This window comes from Dromiciops gliroides, chromosome 2 (assembly GCF_019393635.1).
Source record: "Dromiciops gliroides isolate mDroGli1 chromosome 2, mDroGli1.pri, whole genome shotgun sequence".
NCBI classification, from domain to species: domain Eukaryota; kingdom Metazoa; phylum Chordata; class Mammalia; order Microbiotheria; family Microbiotheriidae; genus Dromiciops; species Dromiciops gliroides.
In genome coordinates this window covers 254,130,251-254,154,966 of record NC_057862.1, presented here as the reverse complement: position 1 = coordinate 254,154,966, position 24,716 = coordinate 254,130,251, and the positions used below count along the sequence as shown (strand labels likewise).

General features: G+C 38.9%; 1 protein-coding gene across 2 annotated transcripts in view; it reads right to left on the bottom strand.

The window, feature by feature from the left end:
• Positions 1 to 2,187: 2,187 nt before the first annotated feature.
• Positions 2,188 to 24,716, bottom strand: part of SYNE2 (spectrin repeat containing nuclear envelope protein 2) — a 430,300-nt gene continuing 407,771 nt past the window's right edge. The window contains exons 108-120 of one of the 2 annotated variants that reach the window (XM_043984057.1): positions 22,425 to 22,562; positions 21,109 to 21,303; positions 19,645 to 19,927; positions 19,003 to 19,071; positions 17,921 to 18,060; positions 15,730 to 15,841; positions 12,892 to 13,103; positions 10,877 to 11,077; positions 9,050 to 9,178; positions 6,792 to 6,983; positions 5,067 to 5,156; positions 4,020 to 4,066; positions 2,188 to 3,604 (exon numbers count right to left, since the gene is read on the bottom strand). In XM_043984057.1, the coding sequence (XP_043839992.1) occupies positions 3,373 to 3,604; positions 4,020 to 4,066; positions 5,067 to 5,156; positions 6,792 to 6,983; positions 9,050 to 9,178; positions 10,877 to 11,077; positions 12,892 to 13,103; positions 15,730 to 15,841; positions 17,921 to 18,060; positions 19,003 to 19,071; positions 19,645 to 19,927; positions 21,109 to 21,303; positions 22,425 to 22,562 (2,040 nt within the window). In that variant the 3' untranslated portion in view covers positions 2,188 to 3,372. The remainder of the gene's footprint in view (positions 3,605 to 4,019; positions 4,067 to 5,066; positions 5,157 to 6,791; positions 6,984 to 9,049; positions 9,179 to 10,876; positions 11,078 to 12,891; positions 13,104 to 15,729; positions 15,842 to 17,920; positions 18,061 to 19,002; positions 19,072 to 19,644; positions 19,928 to 21,108; positions 21,304 to 22,424; positions 22,563 to 24,716) is intronic. The other variant, XM_043984058.1, reaches the window with a different exon arrangement.

Sequence of the window (24,716 nt, the reverse complement as noted above, 5' to 3'; positions counted from 1 at the left end):
GGGGCCATTTTAAGACTTTTTGGTAAAAGCATTTTTTTTTATTATATCACATCACCTCAGCAATTTTGATCAAACTGTATGTAATGAAGGTAAATTGCAGACTGAAATTTCCCTTGGCCCTTTTAGCACTCTTCAAATCTTCAACCTTACATAAGCTGCTTAATGGGAGCTGTACTCACATGTTAGCAGCTTAACTGAATTCAGTTATATGGACATTTGAAATGGGGAATGTGATTCCTCTAAGCAGACATAAAATCCAGGATGTGGAAATACTAAGATTCTTATGAGTAATTAAATATCCCATGGCCAGTATCCCAAAATGAAGGGAGGGAAAGGTATTGCTTGATACGTATTTATTCTCTTGAATCCATGACATGGCAGAAAGGTCTTAGGAAATAGGCCTGGAATTGTACTATTAGAAAGTGACCTCTTTATAAGTATGGTACTAGGCAGTCATGTTCTGTTAAGTACTTAAGCACTAGTCTAGGGGTGGGGAGGGGGGGAGATATGCAAGACACACGTGAGTCTAATCTGCATTATTAAAATTAGCACAGTACCTGGCACATAGAAAGCACTATATAAATGCCCTTTCTCCTATTAAGAAAGTGATAGATAAAATGCTAGCCTAGATAAGCAACAGAACTGTAGATCAAGTCCTGATGGGTAGCATTTGCCAATTTCCAAGAAATGACCATTGTTGAGTGGCTTGCTGGGTTCGAGTTGGCTTCCAGTTCACCTCTGGTTTCTTCAACTAAAGTGTCAGCCAAATAAGTCCTTGAGTGATAGATGTGTTGTTTAAAGTAGTTAACAGATCTCACCTGAAATTATTTGAATTCTGCAAGGTGCCCAAGGGGATGAAGATATTAAAAAACATTAACAAAAATGAAGAGGGGGTGGGGTGCGGGATGCGGCAGCTAGGTAGTGCAGTGGATAAAGTACCGGCCCTGGAATCAGGAGGACCCGAGTTCAAATCCGGCCTCAGACACTTGATACTTACTAGCTGTGTGACCCTGGGCAAGTCACTCAACCCTCATTGCCCATCTCCCCCCTCCCCCCCCAAAAAGAAGACTTTCCTGTATTTTTATAAGTAGATATAATACCAGCCATTCTTTTTTTTTTTTTTTTTTAGTGAGGCAGTTGGGGTTAAGTGACTTGCCTAGGGTCACACAGCTAGTAAGTGTTAAGTGTCTGAGGCCGGATTTGAACTCAGGTACTCCTGGCTCCAGGGCCGGTGCTCTATCCACTGCGCCATCTAGCTGCCCCAATACCAGCCATTCTTAATGAATTATGCCAGGCTATTGTCATTTTCTTTTATCACCATGTAATAGACAACTTATAGAAAGGAAAACTTTCTTTTTTCCATCTGTATAAACCAACCTTTAACCATCCTTCAGGGTCCACTTCACGTCCTGCTTCATCTTATAACAAAGACACACCCCATATTTCTCCATATTTCTGTAGTGCTTTCAGATGTCAAGGAAACACTTTCCTCAGGAAAAAAAAAAGCTATGGGTGTAGGGGTAATGAATGTGTTACCTGCATTTTATAGATGAGGAAACTGAGGTTCTGAGGTGGTAACTTGCTCAAGATCACTCCGGTTTTGCATTAAGTAACAACTTTGTGTTTACATGTTCTCTTCCCAAGCAGTCCTCTGAGAGCCCAACACAGTGCTATACCAACACTCTGTGGTCAATAAACAAATCCTAGTTGAATGAGTGTGTTTCTGCTATTTTTAGAATGATGAAAGAGAGCCTATGACAACATGGGGATGACCCTGGATTAGAACAGGCTGAGTCAACATAGGACAGACTCTTGTAGTTTGTTGGTAGGCCTATAATTTGGACCGTGGGACTGCCTGTTGTCTGAGGACCACCTAGTTTAAGGATGGAGAACAGAAGAACCTGCTATGTGACCCAGAACATTTAAAAAAAAAAAAAGGTACAAAAGGGATCTTAGCCCTTTCCCTTACTGGTAGTGAGGATGATGGTGGCAAAGGGAGTAGAATGAGCTAAGGAATATGTTTTAGATGGTGTTGGTACTTTAAATGTACAGATTTGTATTCACTGTTGTCATTTTTCCATGGTTTAATGACTCCAGGAGACAGGGACAAGAATAGCACAGGATGAGAAGTGTGGAAGGGTCATGATTGGTGCTAGTGAGAACCCAGATCCAGTGGAAAGAGCCACTGTAATAGGCTGTTCAGCACTAAGGACAGACTGAGTTTTCATTCCACAGATGACACTCAGTCACAGATCAGAAGCTTAAAGTTACAAAGTTCAGTGTTGTAAAGAGAGCAGATTTCTTTTTAATGAGAAAAACAAGAACACGCTGGAAGAGCACATGCCACAACTAGCTTCGTGTTTCTGTTCAACCTGCCTGACTATACAATTTAACAAAACCCACAAAACCCTGCAGTATCACTTTATAAAGTGTGAAAAGTCTTATAAAGTTAACTTATAAAAAACATCAGTCTGTCTTTTGGCATTTACTGTACATTAGTCAAAAGCTCAAACTAAAGCCCAGATTTTTAAAAAATTGAAGTTTACATTATTCATTTGTATTCATACAGTAATTTAGAGAAATAATTTCAAAAATATGCACAATATAAAACCACATCCATGCAATACAATAATTTTTTTTTTGAAAAAAAAAAAAAAAGACTTTTCTAACTACGTATAAAAAAGGCAGACTCAGAAGACAAACACAAGACACTTTACATTTAGAACTGACTAGTATCAAATTCCATTGTATTCTGGTCATCTGGCAATTTTGTGCTAAACATTTCAAATGTGACTGTCTATCCGTTTTATCACAAAGTGTGCATGAGAGGTTTTGAACCATTAAGAGAAGTTTTATTCCCTAAGCTATTTACTTTTACTGTACATACTGTAGTGAACAGCTACCGCTCAATAACTACATGGGATAACTAATTTTCCCTTCTGTAAAGTCATCTTAGGAGTTTTGGAAATAAAGAGTCAGCATCCACCAAAATGCTTGGTTCCTCTGCACACAATTTTGGAAGGCTAAACGTGAACAGGAACCGTTGAGTTTTGCTAAAGCAATTAAGGTCTGTCACAGAACAAGTGGTACTCTGAGGTCTGACCATGTCCTCACCCTAATAGAAGAATGTCCTACAACATCACACCACTCCTGGACTGTGCAGCACTTGCCATGAACCCACATATGCATCCCAGCCCGAGTGGCTCATCCGTTGCCCAGAGAGGCAGAGTCCAATTCATGGCACATGAACATCAGCTGATGGTGCCTAATGGAAAAGCTACTTACATTAGGATTGCAAGCACTAGAGGACACAAGGCCTGAGCACCCATGCTGAATGTGTTGGTATAGAATGCACCCTAATAGGCACCCACTCTATGTTGGTGGGGGCCCATTGGTGTACCTCAGCATAGGATAGAATGATCGGGCAAAATTATTGGCTTGGGTGCAACTGTAGTCTTCCTCTGAAGAGGGGATCATGCAAGCCAGAAGCAATAAGAGGAGGAAAAACAGTTGGAGGGGCAGGGCTGCTCTAAACACTCGGTAAAGGAAGGAGCGTGGCCCAGAGCTGGTCGGAGTCGAGGCAGGGTCAGAGAGAGATTCCACTCTGTAAAGAAAAGACGATTGGTTAGCAATAAGGTTCAAAGTGCAGAACACCCAGTTAGACTTCCTTATTCCTCTTACTACTCCCCAAATGTTGAAATCTAAAAGTTTTTTTTTTTAAAGGTACTGACCCATGTTAGTCTCAGCCATGTGACTTCCTGCTTTTACATTTTAATGAGATCAGAATCATAGAATTCCATCCAAGGGAAAAGGGGGAAGAATGCTAAGAACAGCAATAAAGCCTTAATTTCCAATAAATTACAAACATTGAGAGAACAGAATAATGCTAAAGTGGAGAAAGTGTCAAAAATCATACAGAAGCACCAATCTTTGCATTGACAGTTATTGGTGGGAAGAGAAAAGAATGAGACAGAGAATGTGGATTTCTCATGTCAATAATTAGAATATGATCTTGTTACCTGGCATTTTCCTTGCTCTTTCCTCCTGTAGTTCCCTCTGCTCCGACCTGTCAGGATGAAAAGGATCTAATTAGTAAGCAGAAGAGACACTTTGGTCAAAATACAGACTGGTATAGCTGAAGAAGCACAGTTTAAGTCATTACTGAGAAGAGTTCAATTTGGTGGGAGAAGGATTATTTTCACCCTAGAAATGGCTATGGTGTAAAGACAATAGACATCAATATATTGTTTAAAATAGGCAGGGAATATTGAAAGCTCTTTCGCTTTTCATTTTTTGATAAAATTCCATCTGGAAACACATTCAATACTTCTCTTGGGCATTTCAATTAGTTTGTTTTTTCTTTTTCTTTTTTTTTTTTTGGTGAGGCAGTTGGGGTTAAGTGACTTGCCCAGGGTCATACAGCTAATAAGTGTTAAGTGTCTGAGGCCGGATTTGAACTCAGGTCCTCCTGAATCCAGGGCTGGTGCTCTATCCACTGTGCCACCTAGCTGCCCCCTCAATTAGTTTTTGAAGGACTTACTCCACCCCTAAATCTGTCTTTCTATTGGGCTTCAAAAACAAATCATAGATGAGGTGAGGGTTTGATTGGAGAACCTGATAATTTGATAGGAGTATGTACAATCTGACTTTCTCAGTAGCACATGCCAAATAAGTGCTTTTATCAGCCTGAAAATTTGACTGTTCAACAGAAAACAGCTGACATGCTGGTCTCTAAGGTCCCTTCTGGCTCTAAAGCTCTGATTTTATGAGTTGGACCAAGGGAATACACATGCTAGCTAACTGCTATCTGGAGGGTCCTCTTGTGGAAGAGGCGTTATACCCGTTCTGCTTAACCCCAAGGGTAGAAACTAAGAATATGGGTTAGGTTTCATGTAAATAACTTCTTGGCAATTAGATCTAAGAATGGAATGAGCTGCAATAATGTTTGCAATAATTTGATGGAACTTGTAAAGACGTTTTATTGCGTGAGTCCTGGGGTTCTGTCATCAGGGTAATAAATTCTAATAATGCAGATTCCATTATCAAAGAAAAAGGTTTGTTTTTACCTTCTCTTGTGCGGTAGGCATGGACTTTGATGACAGATGTTGGCCACTACTGTCTACATCATCAAAAGCTGTCAATGTTGTATCCTCATCCTGAAAGCCACAAAGCAAGCTTAAGTGGGAAGAACTTCAAGCAAACAACAACAAAGCATAACATGACACAAGTGTGAACCCAACACAAACACTAGGATGCAAATGCCTGAAAGCATTCTCAGGGTACAAAAGCTTCTCCCTCTCTGGTTACAAAGGATGTGGATTGAATCAGTTTCAATGAAGCCATGACCTCATGGGTGTAAGCACACCCTTCTCCATTGGTGCAGACTGCAACCCACCTCTGCTTTCTCCTTATGATGAGCCACCTTTCTCAGTTTCTTTCCATAAATCCTTTTGCAGAGGAGGTTCTAAGTCTTCATTTTCATATTTCCTGGAGGTCAGTACAATGCTTAGGCTGTCTGTCATCTCTCACTCTAGCTACATGACTGAACCACCCCCTCTTCTAACCATGAATCTCGAAGTCCTCATACTATAACTATATATCTCAATTATAAGTTATGCTCAGTAGTATGACAACTTTCCACTCTGCAAAGCTGAAAGTGTTGTATATAAATGTAAGTGTAACCTTCCATGCTCTGAATTCATAGACATAACCCTTGACTCCAAAAGGAAATCTACTGTGTACATCCTTATCTGCTCAAAAGGACATAGCTCTTTTGCCCTCCTGAGTAGATTACAATGATAGCCCATAGTACTGAGGGAGGGAAAGCTGCTTGGAACTAGCACGTAGGCTACTTTGTTTCTCAAAAGCCAGGATCAGCTGAGCCATATGTGCTGGTGAAGCCTATTGCTGCATATATGCTTGTATCCATTTCCTGTGTGTGCCTGATTGCTGGTACCTATACTATTAAGTCTCATAGTTAGATTTTTAAAATTGCCTTTCTACTGGAACTCCTCTTCCCCTTTATAAAAACACCGTTCGTGCCAAGACAGGTATGCACGAGACGGCTAGGTGACATCATGAGTCAGGGGCTAGATTTGGAAGTCAGCAAGATCAAATCCTGCCTCAGTTTCCCTATTTGTAAAATGGGGATAGCAATGGTACTTATCTCATTGTCCTCACAACAACCCTGTGAAATAACAGGTAAAATGCTTTTTTATCCTCTTCATCCAAATCCTTTTGCCAAGCAACCTCCACACACAACTAGGCCACTTAGTATGTTCTCTGACCAGCAAGATTTCCATACCCTTGCACATAAGAGGAACTCACTATAGCATAGTGACAAGTGCTCTGGACAGCAAAGTGAGAAGGAGATTTAAGATTAAAGCCTGGCTCTGGAACTTACCACCCTTTAGGACCACAGTCTTGTTAGTCCTTGAGAAAAGAAAACCAACCCTTTTTGAAGCTCCCTTCTAGTGCTGTTGTGAGCAAAGTGTTTCTACACCCTCAAGTACTCTATGATGGTGAACTATTACCATAATTATGCCAATGTGGTATTCAGAAGGGCAGAAACAAGTACACTGAAAGTGACCCAGGGGCTGGAAGAAGCCCATTCATCTTACTGTGATCAGTTCAACTCTGTCTTCCTCCCATAGACTGATAATGTTGGGTTGGAGTATTATTTTTTAAACACCGAGGGTTCATTTTGTACATAATAAGCCAAGACCTTTTTTTTGGAGTCTTTATCTTTATATATTATATTGAATCTCCCTCTATAGAATAAATTGGCTCACCTGGCTTCCCTGCAAAAATTCTAAATCTTGGGAAACTTGGTCCAGCAACTGGTTGAGTTTCTTCCCAATGGTATGAACCTTTTCATCAGCTTCAATATAATCTTCTCCATCTCCCTTAGCAAGCAGGTACTTTGAGATCTCCTGGAGAGAGTTGACTTGAAGCTGGTGCTCCAACAGCTCCTTTTCTAATTGCTAAAAATAAACAAAAACTGAAAAATGTAAAGGAGAGCAGCTTATCCCACTGAGAGGCACGGGGGAAAAGGGACAGATAAAGGGGCTGCCATTTCTGTGTAGAAAAATGTTAGAACCATATATTTTTTAAAAAATTGTACTATAAGAAAAGAGACTTCATCTCATTTTAAATTTAAATTACTGATATCCCACTGCCTTGCATATTAGGAGCTTCATAAATGTTTTAAGTGAATTAGTATATTAATTCTGGTTTGTGTTTGTCGGTGCATACACATGTATGTTCTTGTGTGTAATACAAATATAGATCTTCTGAGCTTCCTAAAGGTAAAATCACTTTCTCTCAAGCAAATTGGTTGGCTGGCAATTTTTCTGTATGTCTATCTGCTTTAGAATCTCATTTTTTCAAGGGCAGGAGCCATTTTATTTTAGGTAGGTTCTGCTCCAAGGAGTCTTATAAACTACATAGGGTTCACAGATATTAATGGAGATCCTGGAAACAGGACATTGTGCATAGATAACCCCACATGTAACACATTGAAGAGGGATAGAGGAGAGTCCATAAAGCTGCTTTGACTGCAAGAAGAATTGCTTGGTTTCATGGAGAAGATTCAAAAATTGTAAGTTGTCTCAAAAATAGTCGAAGTTTAAAATGTCACTGTGGGCCTTCATGATTGCAACTGAAAAGTGTAAGTGAAAAACTCCATCTCAGCCTTTTGTTAGTGAATTATTCAGAGGCCAAGGCAGGTTTTGGTAACCAGCTTTCTGACAGAGGGGATGATACAAATTAAAACTGAAGGCTGTTTGGCTGGTGAGCCTGAAGGAAAATCGTACAGTGCCTATCCACAGGCACTGATCTATCCCATCCAGTGCCGATCTCAAGCTACTGAGCCACAATGACACGTCAAATATGCCCCCAAATTAAAAATATCTGAAAGAAACACAAATGAAAATGGTATTTCTATTAAAATCATCTGGCTGACAGCATGGTACCTTTTATATAGTAGGTAATTGATACACATTTCCTGAATTGGAACACTGATCAGAGGATTTAAAGAAGTGATGCAAATGCTTTGAGTGCTGGGCAGGAAAACCTATGAAATGTACCTCTATTATTCCTCTGTTCCCTAAGCATCTGGATGGTGGGAAGCAGGGACATTCATCTAGTCCAGGTAGTCTTATTATATCCTGTCAGTCTCTTTTAGGAATTAAGGACAAGTTAGTGCATTCAAAAGAATAGAGTACTGTACCATAAAGTGATGCTCTCAGGGCAACCCAAAGCTTGCTGAGAGGGCCTGGAAAGCAGCCCAGTCTTTTTATGTGAGGACCCTTTAAGCAGGAGTAAGCAAATATGAACAACTTCTGTTTTACTGTCATGTTTTTTGGCAGACTACCCAGAACCAGGCTAACAGTCAGACCCTCACAGAAAAAGCACCACTGGGGCCTTTGAAAATGAAGGACAGGGGGCAGCTAGGTGGCGCAGTGGATGGAGCACCGGCCCTGGATTCAGGAGTACCTGAGTTCAAATCCGGCCTCAGACACTTAACACTTACTAGCTGTGTGACCCTGGGCAAGTCACTTAACCCCAATTGCCTCCCTAAAAAAAAAAAAAAAGAAAAAAAAAAGAAAATGAAGGACAAACAACAGATCCTAAATATCCCATAATATGGGAATAGTTCAGTGGTGGCATATTTGTGTCACAGAATACCATAAAGTAATGAAGACCACCAATAAGCAAGAGGAAAACAAAAATCTGAAAAGACCTTTAAGAAATAATCTAAATTGAGTGGAGGGGGGGAAAAAAGCAGAACCAGAAAAATGGGGTTAGACACATTTGGAAAAGTGAAAAAGACTGAATGGACAAAGAATCTTGATGGGGATTTAGAGAATGTGTCTGCCAGGGGAAAAGAAAGTCTTATACTTAGACTTGTATATGTGTGTATACTTGTTTATATGTCAAAATTAAATATTGAAAAAGTGTAAATAGTTACCATGCAAATTCAGTTGATGTGATATTTCACTATTATATTTCTAATAAAAAAAAAAAAACAGGAAAGGAAAAAATGTACCATCAGCTCTTTCTGGGACTCCAGGATGGTATGGAGATCTGCATTGGGATCCACGACTTGGGCCTTACATCTCCGATTTTCTGCACTTGCCAGCCACAATAGGAGGGATTGACTCAACTGATGGAAGTCCTGGTGGGGGCGAAAAACAAACAGGCAAATAAATCCCTTTCCACTGCAAGTGGAAACAAGTCAGATACCTATTGATAGGGGGAATGAAGGGCTAAACAGATTGTGGTACATGAATGTATGGAAATATTGCTGCCATGCATTAACTGACTAAATATATATAGCTTTGCACATACATATTACTACTACATAAAAATTAAAATCCTGTGGAAAGTTATATTTACATATACATATTTTTATCAGTCAATCTCACAGAATTTTAAAGCAGGACTCTCAACAGCCCGTCCATACCACACCAAAAATTGATCCCTACAAATGGTCATTTCAGCATTTGTCCTGAAGACCTTCCAATGAAGAGTTCTCACCTGCATATGCAGACCACTTCACTGTTTGTTTTTAGGAAGCTTTGCCCTGTGGCATCAAACCTAAATTTGTTTCTTTGCAACTTCTATCTCTGGGGTCAAAAAGAACAAGTCTAACACTTCTTCCTTAGAATAAGTCTTTCTAATACGTGACATCTCTCCACTTCCTACTGAATTTCATTGTCTTAGATCCAGCTAATGCTCTGGGCTCTTGGCCTCTGTCCTCCAGAGGTATCCTTCCCAGTGACCAGTCATCTACAAATTTGATCAACAATATCACCTATACCTTTATTCAAGTTATTAACAACAACAACAAAATAAGCAGGATCTCTTGAGGTTCTCTACTGAAGATGATCTGCAAAGCTGACACTGAACCTTTAACAACTCAGCCTGATCATTCCACCAGTTCTAGACCCACTTAACTATATTACAATCTTGGGCTACATCTCTTCTACAAGAAGAGTAAGAAATACTTTTATCAAATTTTTTTCATTGTCTTTTTACAATAAAAAAAAAAGATGAATTCAAATCAAATGGCCCAGTCCAGAAAGCAAGAAAAGCAAAGGGGGTGGGAGGTGAGGAAAAGAAAAGAGAAGCAAGGAGGTGAAGAGGATTAGCATGGAGAAAAATAGTGCTCTCAACTTAGATGAATACTTCAACTAAGGTGTGACAGGGACTTTTGAATTCTCCAATTGAATGATCAAATAATGAAGCACCCACTTAGTGAAAATATTAGCCTTGGGGTTTGTTTGTTTTTTTTAAAGTTCTGCTTGATGTGGCCGTGTGAGATTTGTTGCCAGTGGTTATGAAGCCTAAGAGGTTATTGAGTTCAAACTGCTCGTTTGACAAATGAGAAAAGACATTCAAAAGGCTTCAAGTGACTCATCCATGGCTGTGCAGCTAGTAAGCAATAAAGTTGAGATCTGACCGCAGGTCTTCAGCCTTTAAATTCAGGGTTCTTTCTACTACACCAACAGCAATGCTCTGGTCTGTAGAGTTCTTTGTACACCAAGAGCAAGCCCCATGCCACATGGGAATGGTTAAAATAACCTACTGGAGAACATGAGGGTACTGAATCCTCATTTGGGCTAGGTGAAGGAGGGATGGAGGTCGGCACCAGTTCCTTTCTAATCTGGTTATGCCTTCCTTGGGGATTCTGGCAGTACACTGTGATTCCAAACACAGCAAAGCCCAGTCAGTGACTTTACCTCAAGCATCTCAGCTACTGAAATGCTGCAAAACTCTGCTCTTAACAGCCTCCTTGTAAGCCATGCACTTGTATGAGAAAACATAACCACGGCACAAGATGTACTGGGAACCTCTCAGCTGGTCAGTGTACCTGGCATTGCATGAGGGAATTCTGCAAGCTCTCTCTCCAGCTGTCCAACAAATGATTTGCCTTTTCCCAGAGCAAATTCAGCTGCCGGAGTCTGTTCTGAAGTTCTTTTGCTTCAGTGTTATCTGGCTGCTGGAATTTCTTGCCGTTCAAGTTGATGGAGATCACTAATGCCTTGTAGTTATCAAAGGCTTTGAGTATGTCCTAACAGTGGAAAGGTGGGAAAGAGTAAAGAAAAAAATAGTTTAAGGCCCTCCCCGGGGAAGAACGGTGCTGGTGTTCTCTTTGAAAGTTATCAGAAAAGAGAGTTGCCAAGTCCCCCACCCCCACTCCCATATAGACAGATATTGGCACCTCCACCTCCCCTCTGGACTGGCTGAAAACAGTCAGGTGAGGGGCAAGCCTGGAAAGGTCACTAAAATGGGCAGGGATCCTCAGCCAGTGAGAGCTCATATGCAAATCAGTCACTCCTAGACCTTAAGGGGAGTAAGTAATAATAGATCAAACTGACCTCCGGCTCTACTTTCCACATTAGATGGCCTTAAGAGAGGTTACAGATAAAGTGTGTGTGTGTCATTTCTACTAAGCCTATGAAATATCACCTCACCTCATAGATAGGAAACTCTACTACTTAACCATATATTAAAGACTTTTTTTTTTTGGCAAGACCTAAGAGATATCATCCCCTCACTTCATGTAAACAGGGAACCCCACTATTTAATTATATATGATTTTTTTTACTGGACCTATGAAATATCACATATATTACATTTTTCTAAATTTATGAAATATCACTTCATCTCATGAAGATAGGAAGCTCCACTATTTAACTATGCATGGCATTTTAAAACTAGACCTATGAAAAATGATACATATGTGTATATATAATATATATAGGTAATATCACATTTTTACTAAATTTATGAGATTATCACCTCATCTCATATATAGGGAACTCAGCTACTCAACTATATAAAAAGCCATTTTTTGCTAGACCCACGAGATACCATCACCTCACCTAGTGTAAATAGATTATTCCATTATTTAACCATGCATAAAAGACATTTTTTAACTTGACCTATGAAATATCACCTCACCTAATGTAAATAGGGGATTCCATATTTAACCTTATATAAAAAGGCATTTTTTATTAGACATGAAATATCATCACCTCATATAAACAGGGAACTCTACTCCTCAGCCCTAAATTAACACTGATCTAAGTTAGGAAAATTAGATCACATCACTTAGGGCTGGAAAGGATCCTGGGGTTTGAATCCACCTCTGCTGCTTACCACCCGTACGACCTCAGACAAGTCACTTCCTCACTGGGCCTTAGTAAGTTCACCTTTCAAATGAGAGGGCTGGATTAGAATACCTCTCTGGTCCCTTTAACTATAAATCTAAGATCGGATAATACAACATTAGGGAGCCAGCCTCACAACAGCTGCTGCTTTTTTTTTTTTTTTTTTTGCAAAGCAATGAGGGTTAAGTGACTTGCCCAGGGTCACACAGCTAATAAGTGTCAAGTGTCTGAGGCCGGATTTGAACTCAGGTCCTCCTGAATCCAGGGCCGGCGCTTAATCCACTGCGCCCCCCAATAGCTTCTTAAAAAAAAAAAAGAAAACAAAAAACCCAAAACAAAGAACAGACCTATCTTTTAAACAGTGTCAAACTATTAAGTTGGAAATGCCTTCAAGCAGTATCAAACAGATGTAAAGTGTTGATAAAATTATTAATGCAGCTTAGTGTAGCAGAATGAATGCTAGAATTAGCCTGGGTTCAAATCCCACATAAGATACTCATCTGTAAAATGGGAATAATCCTTGTGCTATCTCACAAAGCTGTTGTGGAGGAGAGAGTGCTCTTGAAAACATGAGCTATTCCAATTATTATCATTATGTGCTAGAGAGGAAGAATCAAAGAAAATGTGCATTGTATGTGTTCATACAACAGAGGAATAGCCTCAGGTTTACCCCCACATTCTGACTACTCTATACTCCAACCTGCTAACATACTTTTAATTTCTTCACTCTGAGTTCTGTTTCCTGGATGTCAGCTGCAGGCTTTGCCATCTCTAGCTCTTCCAGCTCAGCTTCTGTTCCTTTCAGCCAAAGGGTGACATCATTAATATCTGAGTCCAGCTGCTGCCACTGCTGCAAATTTTGTTTTGTTCTAAGTTTATTGTGAAGATCTTGGGCTTGAATCAGCTCCCAACTGTCAAATCCACCTGAAATTACAGGAAAGCCAACAAAATGAATAAAGAGGAAAACAAATGAAATACACATTAAACTAAGATGAGGTTAACGGCTCTGAACCTGATTCTGTGCCACACCCATCAGAGCCTGGGCAAAATAATCCTTGTGGCGTTTAAAGGGGTGGAAATTTGGTCGACTTCCCTTCTGCTCTCTGGAGGGATTTCGCTTGCCCTTTCCTTTCAAAGGGTTACACTGTTGTCCCCACAAAACGAGGATTGAAACAAATCAACCTGATCATGAAGTAGGGTTTTGCCTCAATCAAGGTCAGCATTTCAACTCATGATGATTTTAGAAAACCTTTTTCTCTTTAATTTTTTTGGTAATTGCTCTTGAATAAAATATGAGCTTTATAAAAAATAACAATAAAATGAATAGAAAATAAATGCAGCAAGGAGGGACAAGATACTGTGAAATGTGCAAGAGAAGAAACTTTATTTTTCACTGGGAAGATGGCATTTGAGTTATTCCATGAAGGATATGTAGGACTTATTCTATTGGAAACTGGGGAGAAGGAAGGTACTTTGAGTTTAGGAGAGGCTCATAGGCAAGAGCAAGGACAAACTAGTAGGGTTTGACAAGACCAAAGTTTCTTAAACCATAGGTCTCTACCCCATGTGGGGTCTTGTAACTGAAATGTGGGGGTCACAAAAACTTTGGCAACAGTAAAAGGTCATGTATGCCAATTTCATATACCTATATATCCAGCGTCACATGAAACTTCTCAGGCAAAAGGGGATCACAAGTGGAAAAAGGTTAAGAAGCCGTGGACTAGACCACATGAAGAATAGTATACTATTAGAAAGATAAATTCTAACCAAAACACGCACAAACACATAGAGAATGTTTAATACCAAGATGAGAAATTTGGACTTGATTCTGTAAACCTTCCCTAAATAGAAGGCTTTTAAACAGTGAAGTCATTTGATTGGAAATGAATATTAGGAAAATTAATCTGTCCAAGAAGAGAAGTGATTTGCCAAAAGTCACACAGCAGAGCTGGCTTTTAAACCCAACGTTCCTTTTGGCTTTAATTTATGTGAAGAATGAACTGGAAACACAAAGAGAGTAGAGGCAAGGAGACTAGTTAGATGTTTGCTGAAATAGTCAAGGTAAGACAATAGATGGGTTTTACCTATAGTAATAGTGATGGTAATTCATTCATTCATTTTAAAAATCATCTATTATGTGCAATGCCTTGGGCCAACTCATTAAGGAGGGAAAAGGTCAATAATAGATGGTCCTCTTAGAAAGAGATGCTAGAGCAGGGTTTCTCAACCTGTATCACTGACCCCTTTTGATAGATTAGTGAAATAAAATGCATAGAAAAGAAAGCCAATTATATTAAAATAATAAAGATGCAATTTTTCCCCCTGTGCAAGTTTACAGATTCAATGAAATCTATCTTTGGGCCTTAAGTATTTCTTTACAGAGAAATATTACACATATTGAACCTATAGGACTTGGAGGCCAACTGATTAGGGAGATAGGGAAAAGAGAAGGAAAAAAAAAGATGTTTTCAATGTTCTGAGTATGCTGGTGCTATTGACAGAAATAAGAACCTACGGAAGAAGAGCAGGTTTCAAGGAAATTAGGGAATTATAGTCAGGAAGTCTTTCATTTAATGTTCTGTCTAATACTCCTAATTACTTAGATATTCTGATCAGTAACTTGTAAAGGGAACCATATTCAAAGAATACAAAAGATGGAGACAGTCTATGGTGGAAGGGTTCTGGAAAGACAAAACACATTAATACACTTTTGGAATTTCGAACTGTTGTAACCATTTTGGAAAGCAATTTGGAAGTATTTAAAAATAATGACTGAAATGTGCATCCCCTTTGGCACAGAGACCACTGCTAGGCATATACTCCAGAGAGCTCAAAGGCAGAAAGAAAGGTCTCATACTTATCAAAATATCAATCACAGCATATTTTATGGTGACAAAGAACTGGAAACAAAGCAAGTGCAAAATGGTTGGGGAATAATGGCTAAATATAAGCTCTCTCAGACTAAGAACTATTTTGCCCACCCACCCTCACCCAGTTTAGCACAGTGCTGGGCACCTAGTAAGCACTTAATTAATGTCTGCTGATTGAATAGTAAACAAATTGTGGTACAATAATGTAATACTATATTGCAGTACCATAAAAAATAATGAGTATAAAGAACCCAGAGAAAAGTAGAAAGACTTGTAGAAACTGATGCAGAGGGAAGTAAGTAGAAACAGGATGACATGATGGCTGTAAGAATGTAAATAGAAAGAACAATAAAATAAAATTGAGCATGGTGTAATTTTAATGACCAAGTTTGACCCCAGAAAGGAGTTAGAAACATTCACCTCCCACCCTTCACTGTATGGGGGAAGGGGGGAGAGTTATGGGTGGGAAATATTGCAGACACTGACAGATGTAGTGGTTCTGCTTGTTGGTTTTGTTGAATTTCTTTTTAAATCTTTGTTAAAGGAAAGGCTTATTGGGGCAGAGGAATATATTCAGAAATGACTGATGTAATAACAAATGACATCAATTACAGGAGAAAAAGTAAAACAAATATAAGACAAAAACTTGCAAGAACCAGATAGGGCTGGTTTGACTGTACCTTCTTGGTGTTCTGTATCTGTGAGATCCTTCTGCTCACTGGCATTTAGCATTCCAGGTCGTTCTCTTCCATTGTCCACATCATCAATGCCAGGAGGTTTAAGCTGTTTAACCTAGAATGATTTAATTTTTAAGTTACCATCCACAAATTGTGTCTCTTGAAGAGTAATTCAATACATGTCAATGGATTAGATATTACTGAGCCTGTTCCTCTCAAGAGCAGCTTTCTAATAATACAGATGCATTTATACACATGTAGCATCGCATTGGTTTATGTGCAAGCAGAGCTAATGGTAGAAGTAAAGCCTTGGCATTTGTATGTATGTAAAGCAGGAAGCAGATGAGAGGATGCTGATGCAATAAGATGGTCAATTTCATTTGCATGCTTCCTAACTTTCTTCATAAATGTACCATGCAAAAAAAAAAAGAAAAGGTTGAAAACAATCATTGTGCTTACCAGCTTATTATTGTGTTAGCACTTTTACATTTTCACAGTGTTTTACAATTTTTTTAGTTATCCCTCCCAGTCACTCTGTAGAGGTGGTTGGCATTATTATCACCGGGAATTAGAAACATACAGAGTACAAATCAGTTTCCCAGTATCATTCATTACCAAATGTTTATTTTCATTGCACATACTGATTTTTCTGCTATCAACAGAGCTGATTAGGCTATTCCTAAATATAATGCACCTTGTAGGAAGGACAGGCTTTATCAAGCTAGTATGCCTCTGTGCAAGCCTAAAGAAAAGTCACAAAAGTTTGCTTCACTTAGACATAGAAAATTGCTTTTACAATAGCAATTAAAGGAATCGGCTCTTGATACCCCTTTCAGGGTCTACATAGCCATATACTGAGTTGCCTGTAGAAGCCAGAGCACAGAAAAAAATTTGTTTAGAAGCAAAAGGCTCTACCCCAAGGTTTTAGATAAGAATGCATTTCTCTACATAGTCAGTTCTTGATGACTATATATATTTAACTTGAGGTCTATTAACTTAAAAAAATTTAACTGTATTTTAACATAATTGATTTCCTTTGCAATCCTATGCAGTTTATTTTATGCATTTAAAAACATTATTCTGAGAAGGGTTTCAGAGGTTTCACCACACAGCCAAGGGGTTCCATGATACAAAAATAATTGCAAACCCCTGGCCTAGACCAATGAACGGGGTAATAAAAGAAACTTTGGTAGATTAGGAAGAATGGTCCTGAATTGTACAGCATGAACAAGCCAAGTTTGACCAAATACATTGAAACTGTTCACTAATCCAACAAAGTAGAAAGTCTGGGGACTAATGAGGCAAATGTGTCAATTACTTTTAGTTTCTCAACAAGAAAACACTCTTAAAAAGGCAACAGTCAACTCTGGATTGTTTTTAAAGCCATCAACTTGCATTTCTATAGCACAGAAAGTGTATTCTTCACAGTAGACTTGGGAAGTAGGCAAATGGAAGTGCTGCTCCTCCCATTTACAGATGGGAAAATGGAGGACTAGAGAAATTGGGTGATTTGCTCAAGTTTACACAGCTAATAAGTATGGGCATGGGAGCCAGTATTTGAAACCTGGTCTTGGGCTTGCAAGGTGATCATTATAGATCTTATGGCTGGATTCCCAACTGATCACTCAGAACACTCCTGAGCTACCTCGTCCTACTCCCTGTTGCCTGATCAGAGTACATCAACTCAATTTAATATTAGCCCAAGAAAGATGTAATTAGTAAGGTAAATCTACTGTGGTGCCGAATACTCTAAGGTTTCTCAGGATCATATGTTGATCTTAGATTTTGGCTATGTCAACTCCTTCCATTGGCCTGGAAGACGGAGTTACATTAGCTGTTATTTAATTATTAATGTTTTCTGGGCCAAGTAGCTCTTTATTTGGTAAATATGATGCTAAAGAGGCCAGTATCCCAGGTTTGAGTCACAAAGAGACTGATTAGAATACCTGCCCTTTGAACACAGATTGTGCTCCTAACCTAGATTTTTGCTTCTGGCTGTTAAGGTGACTAGGCATGATGTGGGTAATGGGACACACAGCATAGACCACCCATGGAAAAAAACAACTCTGGACACAGGCTCTGCATGTAAGTATTCGGAGTATAATACATCATTTACTAATGTTATTGCAAACAACCATCAACATTTTTATTACTATCCATACTCTAGAGTTATAGAAGTAAGTAGGAGACTTACATATTCTGGCTTATATGGGGTGCTTGTTTCTGGAGTGATTGGCAGCACATTCCTATCAACTTCAGTTTGTTTGTAGCGGTGCTTTTGATGGGTAGGGCTGTCAGGAGTATGCCATCCATGAGCCTCAGAAAGGGATTTACCTGAAACAAACAGGACTGATTATATGCATATATAAAAATATATGTATATATTCCCTTCTATTCACTGAAGATGTAACATTATGAAATTGCACCAAAAAAAAAGCATTATGAGTAACATGGCATTAGGTTATGGCATAAAAATGAGTTCTGCAGCTTTCCTTGCAAAGCATGCATGTTTGCAAAAGGTAAGTAGTGTCCCACATGGGAATGAGATGAGTCATGCAGCTGTGGCACGTTGTTTTCACGGAATGTTGTCAGGATGGGACAAAACATAAAGTTTGCTGCTGAGGCTGGTAGTTTTAGAAGCTGGGGTCTCCAGTCGTGATATTAGCTTGCAATGACTGTTGAACTTAAATGATGCTATGATGTATGTGTGGTCTTTCAGGTGTCAAAGGAGTAATGAATGTTAAACTCTGGCTGGAGATATCAAAGGGTTGGGTGCATACAGACCTAGTGGGGAAAAAAATCACACCTTTCACTGCCAAATAAAGTAGTGTTGCTTATGCTTAAGTAAATTTTAGCACCTTTTACCCAATGCCAATTCTTCTTCCCAGGCGATCACCATAAGCAAGAAAATAGTTTTAAACCAAACCACCATTGGGGAAAAAAAAAAAAGCTTGGGCCATGCTTAGAGACTTCGGATCACTAGGATGAAGTGAAGGAAACCCCTCCACCTGCCCCTGAAGTTAAAAGTCTGATCTGCCCAGGCCCAAAGAGTGAAATATGCATGGTACCGAACTTAACTCTGATTTTTAATAGGATTCTCTAATGTGCGTGTGAGTAGATGTGAGTAGTATTGCAGCATCAATACACCATGACCCAAGGACATGATGTTAACAAAAAGGCAAGAAGTCAGACATGACATGTGATAGAAGTTTAGGAACACAGCGTGCGCCACAGGAATGTTGCCATGTTGAGACACATGCATTGGCAGAGGCCTACCAGAAGATGCTTTCAAAGTTTTTGTGGTCATTTTAAGATATGCCTCAGGATTTTCAGTGATTTCTACATCTGAAAAAGAACAATGTCATTTTCCTCACTGGATAAAATACTCAGGTTGACTATTTAAAATAGCAGAACTTTTGTTAGCTAAGAGGTGAAAGCCATCATTTCTGTACTTTTATTAAAGGACATAAAAAACAAGTGTTATAACCAACTCTTGATTATCCATAGCATAGGGGAGACTGGGTTTGCCCTGAAAAATGAAATTGATAGAAAATCTAAGCACCTTATTTCAACTAAAAAAAAATCAACTTCTCTAACCAGAGCTACTAATGAGTAAGTAGCTTTCTATAATGGATGGATTTGAATTTTTACTTTAATTCTTTCCCCTTTCTACTCTCCAAAGTAGTAGGTCAAAAAAAAAAATCAAGGAAATAGCCACAATTTAGAGGAGCAGATGGGATGAAGTGAAATGGTAAAAAGGCTAAGTAATCCATACATTAGAAAACTAGTGCCCAGATAATTGAAGAGTTGGTAATGCCAGTTGGCTATTTAATAATAATAATAATAATAATGATCCAGCAAACCTATCAATGTGAGGAACCCTGGGGGAAACCTTCTTTTAAGAGTTATGGCTTTTACCTGACACAGAACTGTAGTATGGTCCTTCTTCATCATCTTCATGAGAGGAGGAGCCCCCCACATCACCTGTATGATCCCATTCAAGTGGAATAGAGTCCACACTGACAGGAGTCTCACAGCCTGACCTCTCATGACCCAATGGGGGAGGCATAAGATGACAAAGGGACTGAGGGGATGATGGTCCCTCATTCACCTCCTTTTTATGCCAAGAGTCACTTTGTATTTCTCTTGAATCTTCCACATCTGTTTCATTTTCAGAGGCTTCTTTTTCATCTTCCAATCCCTAAAGAATAGACAATTTAAAAAAAATGAAACAGATTGAAGAAGAATATGGGAAGATGATTTTGACTTTTGGGTATAGGGTGGGGCTGTAGGGAGGATTTCCTGCTGCAGAATGTCATCACTCAAGTGTAATTGTAACCAGGAAGCAATCATTGTTGTATTTTATTACTTGACTTCCAAATTCATTCTCTTTTAATTCTCTTTGTTATATCTCACTTGAGTCATGGGAAGGAAATGATGAAAGACGCCAGATTTTAAAACAGGTGGAATTGTGGGGTAATTTTGGTTGTTACACTTATGGAGGGGTGAAAAAGTAGCTGTTTGTAGATGCCTACTTTTGAATGAAATGAAAGAAAGGGTCACTTGTGCTTTTAAGTAGTCATCATTAAATACTGTTCTGAGCATGTCCAAGTTAGGTAGGCACTTTTAAGCAATGACTTCTACTAAACTGCCACTTGCAAAAAGAAAAAAAAATGGAATTTATTCTTTTGACAACTGCCTAAGGAGAGATTGAAGCTGCTTTTGCAAATCGTCTTGGCCAAAAGCAGTCATTCCAAAAGACAGTCATGCATGCACCAGGAAAACCTAAAAGTAAATGAACTAGCAATTAAGATAAAGTAGATCACAAATATTTATTGATGGCAAGATTTTTTAAAAAGTTATTAACTGATTATTGGTGTGTTTGTTTACATGTGCCCAGAGATGACCCATATTTAGGAACACAGTACAACCACACTCAAAGGATATAGTGATTTTATTTAAACAAAATTAAATTTTAATAAAATTAAAAGTCCTCTAAAGGATCAAATCTAACACTCATGAAATATCTCCCAGATGAAAAGATACAATAAAACCTTAATGGCATTGAACAAAAGTCTAATGTTTTCCACAAACAGACTTTACAACGGCCACTTTCCCATTATTTGCCCATCAGAAAATAAGTTTAGATTTGGAATGGCATGGAGGGTATGAAGGGAAGGGCAGTGCTCTGCAGAACTATAATAAAATAGAGACCAGAATCTCTCAGCCCAGCTTGTTAAAAACAAAATAATTCATATTCATGGACTCCAAAACAGGCTGATACTTAGAGATTGATTTCCAATTCACAAAAACAAAAACAAGCAATTCTGAACTAATCTGCGTAACATTCTGGAAGGTCTACAATAAATGTGTTTCTCTTACTGGATTGTGAGAGGTCAGCCGCCGGTGAAATCGGGCCACTCGGCCAAACACTTCCTGGCAGTACCGATGGAGTTCTTCTAATTCATCTTCAATCAATACAGCATCCATAGGCTCACTCTTTTGAATCAGCTGCTCTCCAAATACAATTAACTGGTCAATCTTGTTGGTATTTAATGTAATTTCCTGTTGGAACCCCTGTTTAGAATAGGAGAAAGGACTGCTGAAAATATTTTCCAATGGAGACCTAGGCTGGACTTTACTCTCTGCAGAAAGAATCAATACCTTTTCTTTAACCCACTTGTTATTGGTCTATTAAATTTATCAAAAAGGCCCACAGTCAAAAAGCTTGCCATTTGCTTGCTAAAATATGCCCCTTCATCAATGACAACCCATGTCTCCAGAGGACTGAAGATGAAGGCCATGGTCAACCTTCTTTCCAACGAGTAGTGGATGTAAAAAGCAGAATGAGACGTATATTTTTGAACAGAGCCTGCTATGGGAATTTGTTTAGCTGGACCATGTATGTTTGTTGTGAAGGGTTATTTTTTCTTTTTTAATTGGGGGAGAGGGATGTGAGGGAGAGATGTTTATAAAAAAGAAATTTTTTTTAAAGTAAAACACATCTTTACTTAAAAAAACCCCAATTCATTTTTTCCCCTCACCTAGGAATTTTTTCATTTAAAAACTTTTTGAAAACTTGACTAGACACTATGTGGAGAGACTGATATATCTTTTATTTATTTATTTTTGGGTTGGGCAATGAGGGTTAAGTGACTTGCCCAAGGTCACACAGCTAGTAAGTGTCAAGTGTCTGAGGCTAGATTTGAACTCAGGTACTTCTGAATCCAGGGCCAGTGCTCTATCCACTGTGCCACCTAGCCGCCTAGAGAATTATATATCTTAATCACATAATGGGAGAAGCTATTCTCCCCTATTATTTTGTTAGAGGACCTTAAATTTTGACCATGCTATTTCAATGGTTCACATGTGTAAGGGTTATTACTTAGTGTGTGGGAAATTTCACTTCTTGGCCTTTTCTAATAACCAATAAAGAGTCAGCTGGATGGCTCAGTGGATAGAGCTAATGGCTGGGAGTCAGAAGACTTGAGTTCAAATCTGGTCCTAGACTCTTACTAGCTGTGTGACCTTGGGCAATCCATTTCCAGACTGCAGAAAACAGCTTTCTGATGACGCCAACGCAGCAGCTTTGAGATGAGCCTAAATTCTTCCAATTTGATGTAAGATCACTTCCTGACATGCTGATTGGTCCAGGAGGCCCCATCTGCTTCGGGGACATGCTTACAAACCATGCTTACATGCAGCTGGCGCATTTTGTCATCCACATCGCTCTCAGAGAAATGCTCGACGTTTGTTAGCTGCAGGTCCATCTCAGTGAGCCACACCAGAATGCTCTCCCGGGTCCCTTCAAATTCTTCCCTTTGGTTGGTAAAATGCTACAATGTAAGAACAAAAAGGAATGTTTTAACTGCTCAGCAAGGATTCACAGGCTCTTTGATCCATATTCTAATTCTGTCTCTGGAGGATAACTGTAGAGAGACTTCATAAGAAAGATCATTCTCCCAGGAGTCAAGGAGCAGGGCTTTCATCCTGGGGTGAGTCTCCCCAACTGTAAAATGAGGGGGTTAGGTTTAAAAGACCTCCCCCGCCCCAGTTTCCTTGTAGCACTGAATGGATGGTTTTATACTCTCTTTTTCTCTGGGACTCAGGTTTCTCATTGTAAAAAGATAGGGCTGAAGAAGATAACACCAGATTTAGGAACTGGAAAAGGCTCTAGACACCATCTAAATTGATCCCCTGATTTTTACTGATGAAGAGCGATTTGTGCAAGGCCTCTAAGGTCCCCTCCAGCCCTGGTATTAGTACTAAATGATTGCTCTATGATTCAGGATTTGGATGACTTTGGTTCATTAAAGAAAACTGGCCAAAGTCAAGAATTCCAAGTAAGGATTCCAGTTCTTTTAAAATGAGCTATATGTGGGGCAGCTAGGTGGCGCAGTGGATAGAGCACCAGCCTTGAAGTCAGGAGGACCTGAGTTCAAATCTAGCCTCAGACATTTGGCACTTATTAGTTGTGTGACCCTGGGCAAGTCACTTAACCCCAATTGCCTCAACGAAAAAACAAATCAAAAAAATAAAATGAGCTACACATTTTAAAAGTCAAAATGTTTAAAGAATATTAACAATTTTTGTTACATCAGATGTTTTCACTATTTTAATTTTGAATATACCTTCTCAGAGAGAAAGGGGAAGAATGTAAATATTAAAAATTATCTAAATATTTAAAATGTCCGCTCAACTAACAAGAACAGACAAGCTAATCGATTTGCAATTAATTGCAATTCGGTAATTTTATAGTAAGGGTTTTCTTTGGTAACAACGTAATAAGTTTGGACTGAAGGCATTATGTTGAAAGTGGAATGGTCTACAAAGGAGAACTGTGAAATCCCTTCTTTTGGAGAAGGGTAAAAAAGGACAGATTCTCATCTTCCCAGAAAAGTTTGAGCAAAACTATGCCTTAGGAACAGAAGCAGAGAATAAGATGGCATCCAGCTTACTGTTTTAGTGCTGCAAAGCCACATACAAACTCCCACATACTAAATTTTCTGAATGAAAAAGGTTGAAAGTGAATAGTCTTAAAAACACAAAAGAGGCAAATTCAGAACTTTGAAATAAGATGATGTGCTTTGTTATACTAAAAGAGAAGCATTCATAACCTTTCATAATCTACAGATGGCTGTTGTCTCACTGAGTTTTGGAAAACACATCCCCGAAGGCAAAAATGAAAGCAGCGTAACCATAAATAGACATGTACAGAACTGCTTTCTAGAAATACCTTAAACAAGGCAATATAAATAAGGGTTTCTGACAACAGAGGGGCCTAAATTCTCCACAGTCAGTATGTCTATGCCCAACACAGAGTCACCTAGGATTAGCTAGGTGGTAAAGTGGGTGAGATGGGTAGGGGCAGCTAGGTGGCACAAAGGATAGAGCTCCAGGCCTGGGGTTAGGAAGACCTGAGTACAAATGTGGCCTCAGACACTTACTAGCTGTGTGACCCTGGACAAGTTACTTAGCCCTGTTTGCCTCAGTTTCCTCATATGTAAAATGAGTTAGAGAAGGAAACAGCAAACCACTCCAGTATCTTTGCCAAGAAAACCCCAAATGGAGTCATAAAGAGTTGGACACAACTGAAACGACTGACCTCAATAACTTACTGGGCTGTTGTAAGGATCAAATGAGATAATGCATGTAAAGTGCCTTGCAAACCTTAAAGCATTCCATCAATGCTAGCTATTATTATTAATTGGTGGGGCTGTAAATGCTACACATAGGGGAGGAAAAGATGATGATTGTAGCTTAGGTAAAAGAATAAAAGATGAGGAATGTGGAGGTCATTTAAAAAAAACCTAAATATATATTTTTCAAGATCTGAATTTTATTTTTTATATTTAAATTTTATTTTCTCCTTAATTACATGTAAACAAAAATTGTTAATATTCTTTTAAAAATTTGACTTTCAACATGTGTAGGTCATTTTTAAAAGAACTTGAACCCTTGCTTGGAATTCTTGACTTTTGCCAGTTTTC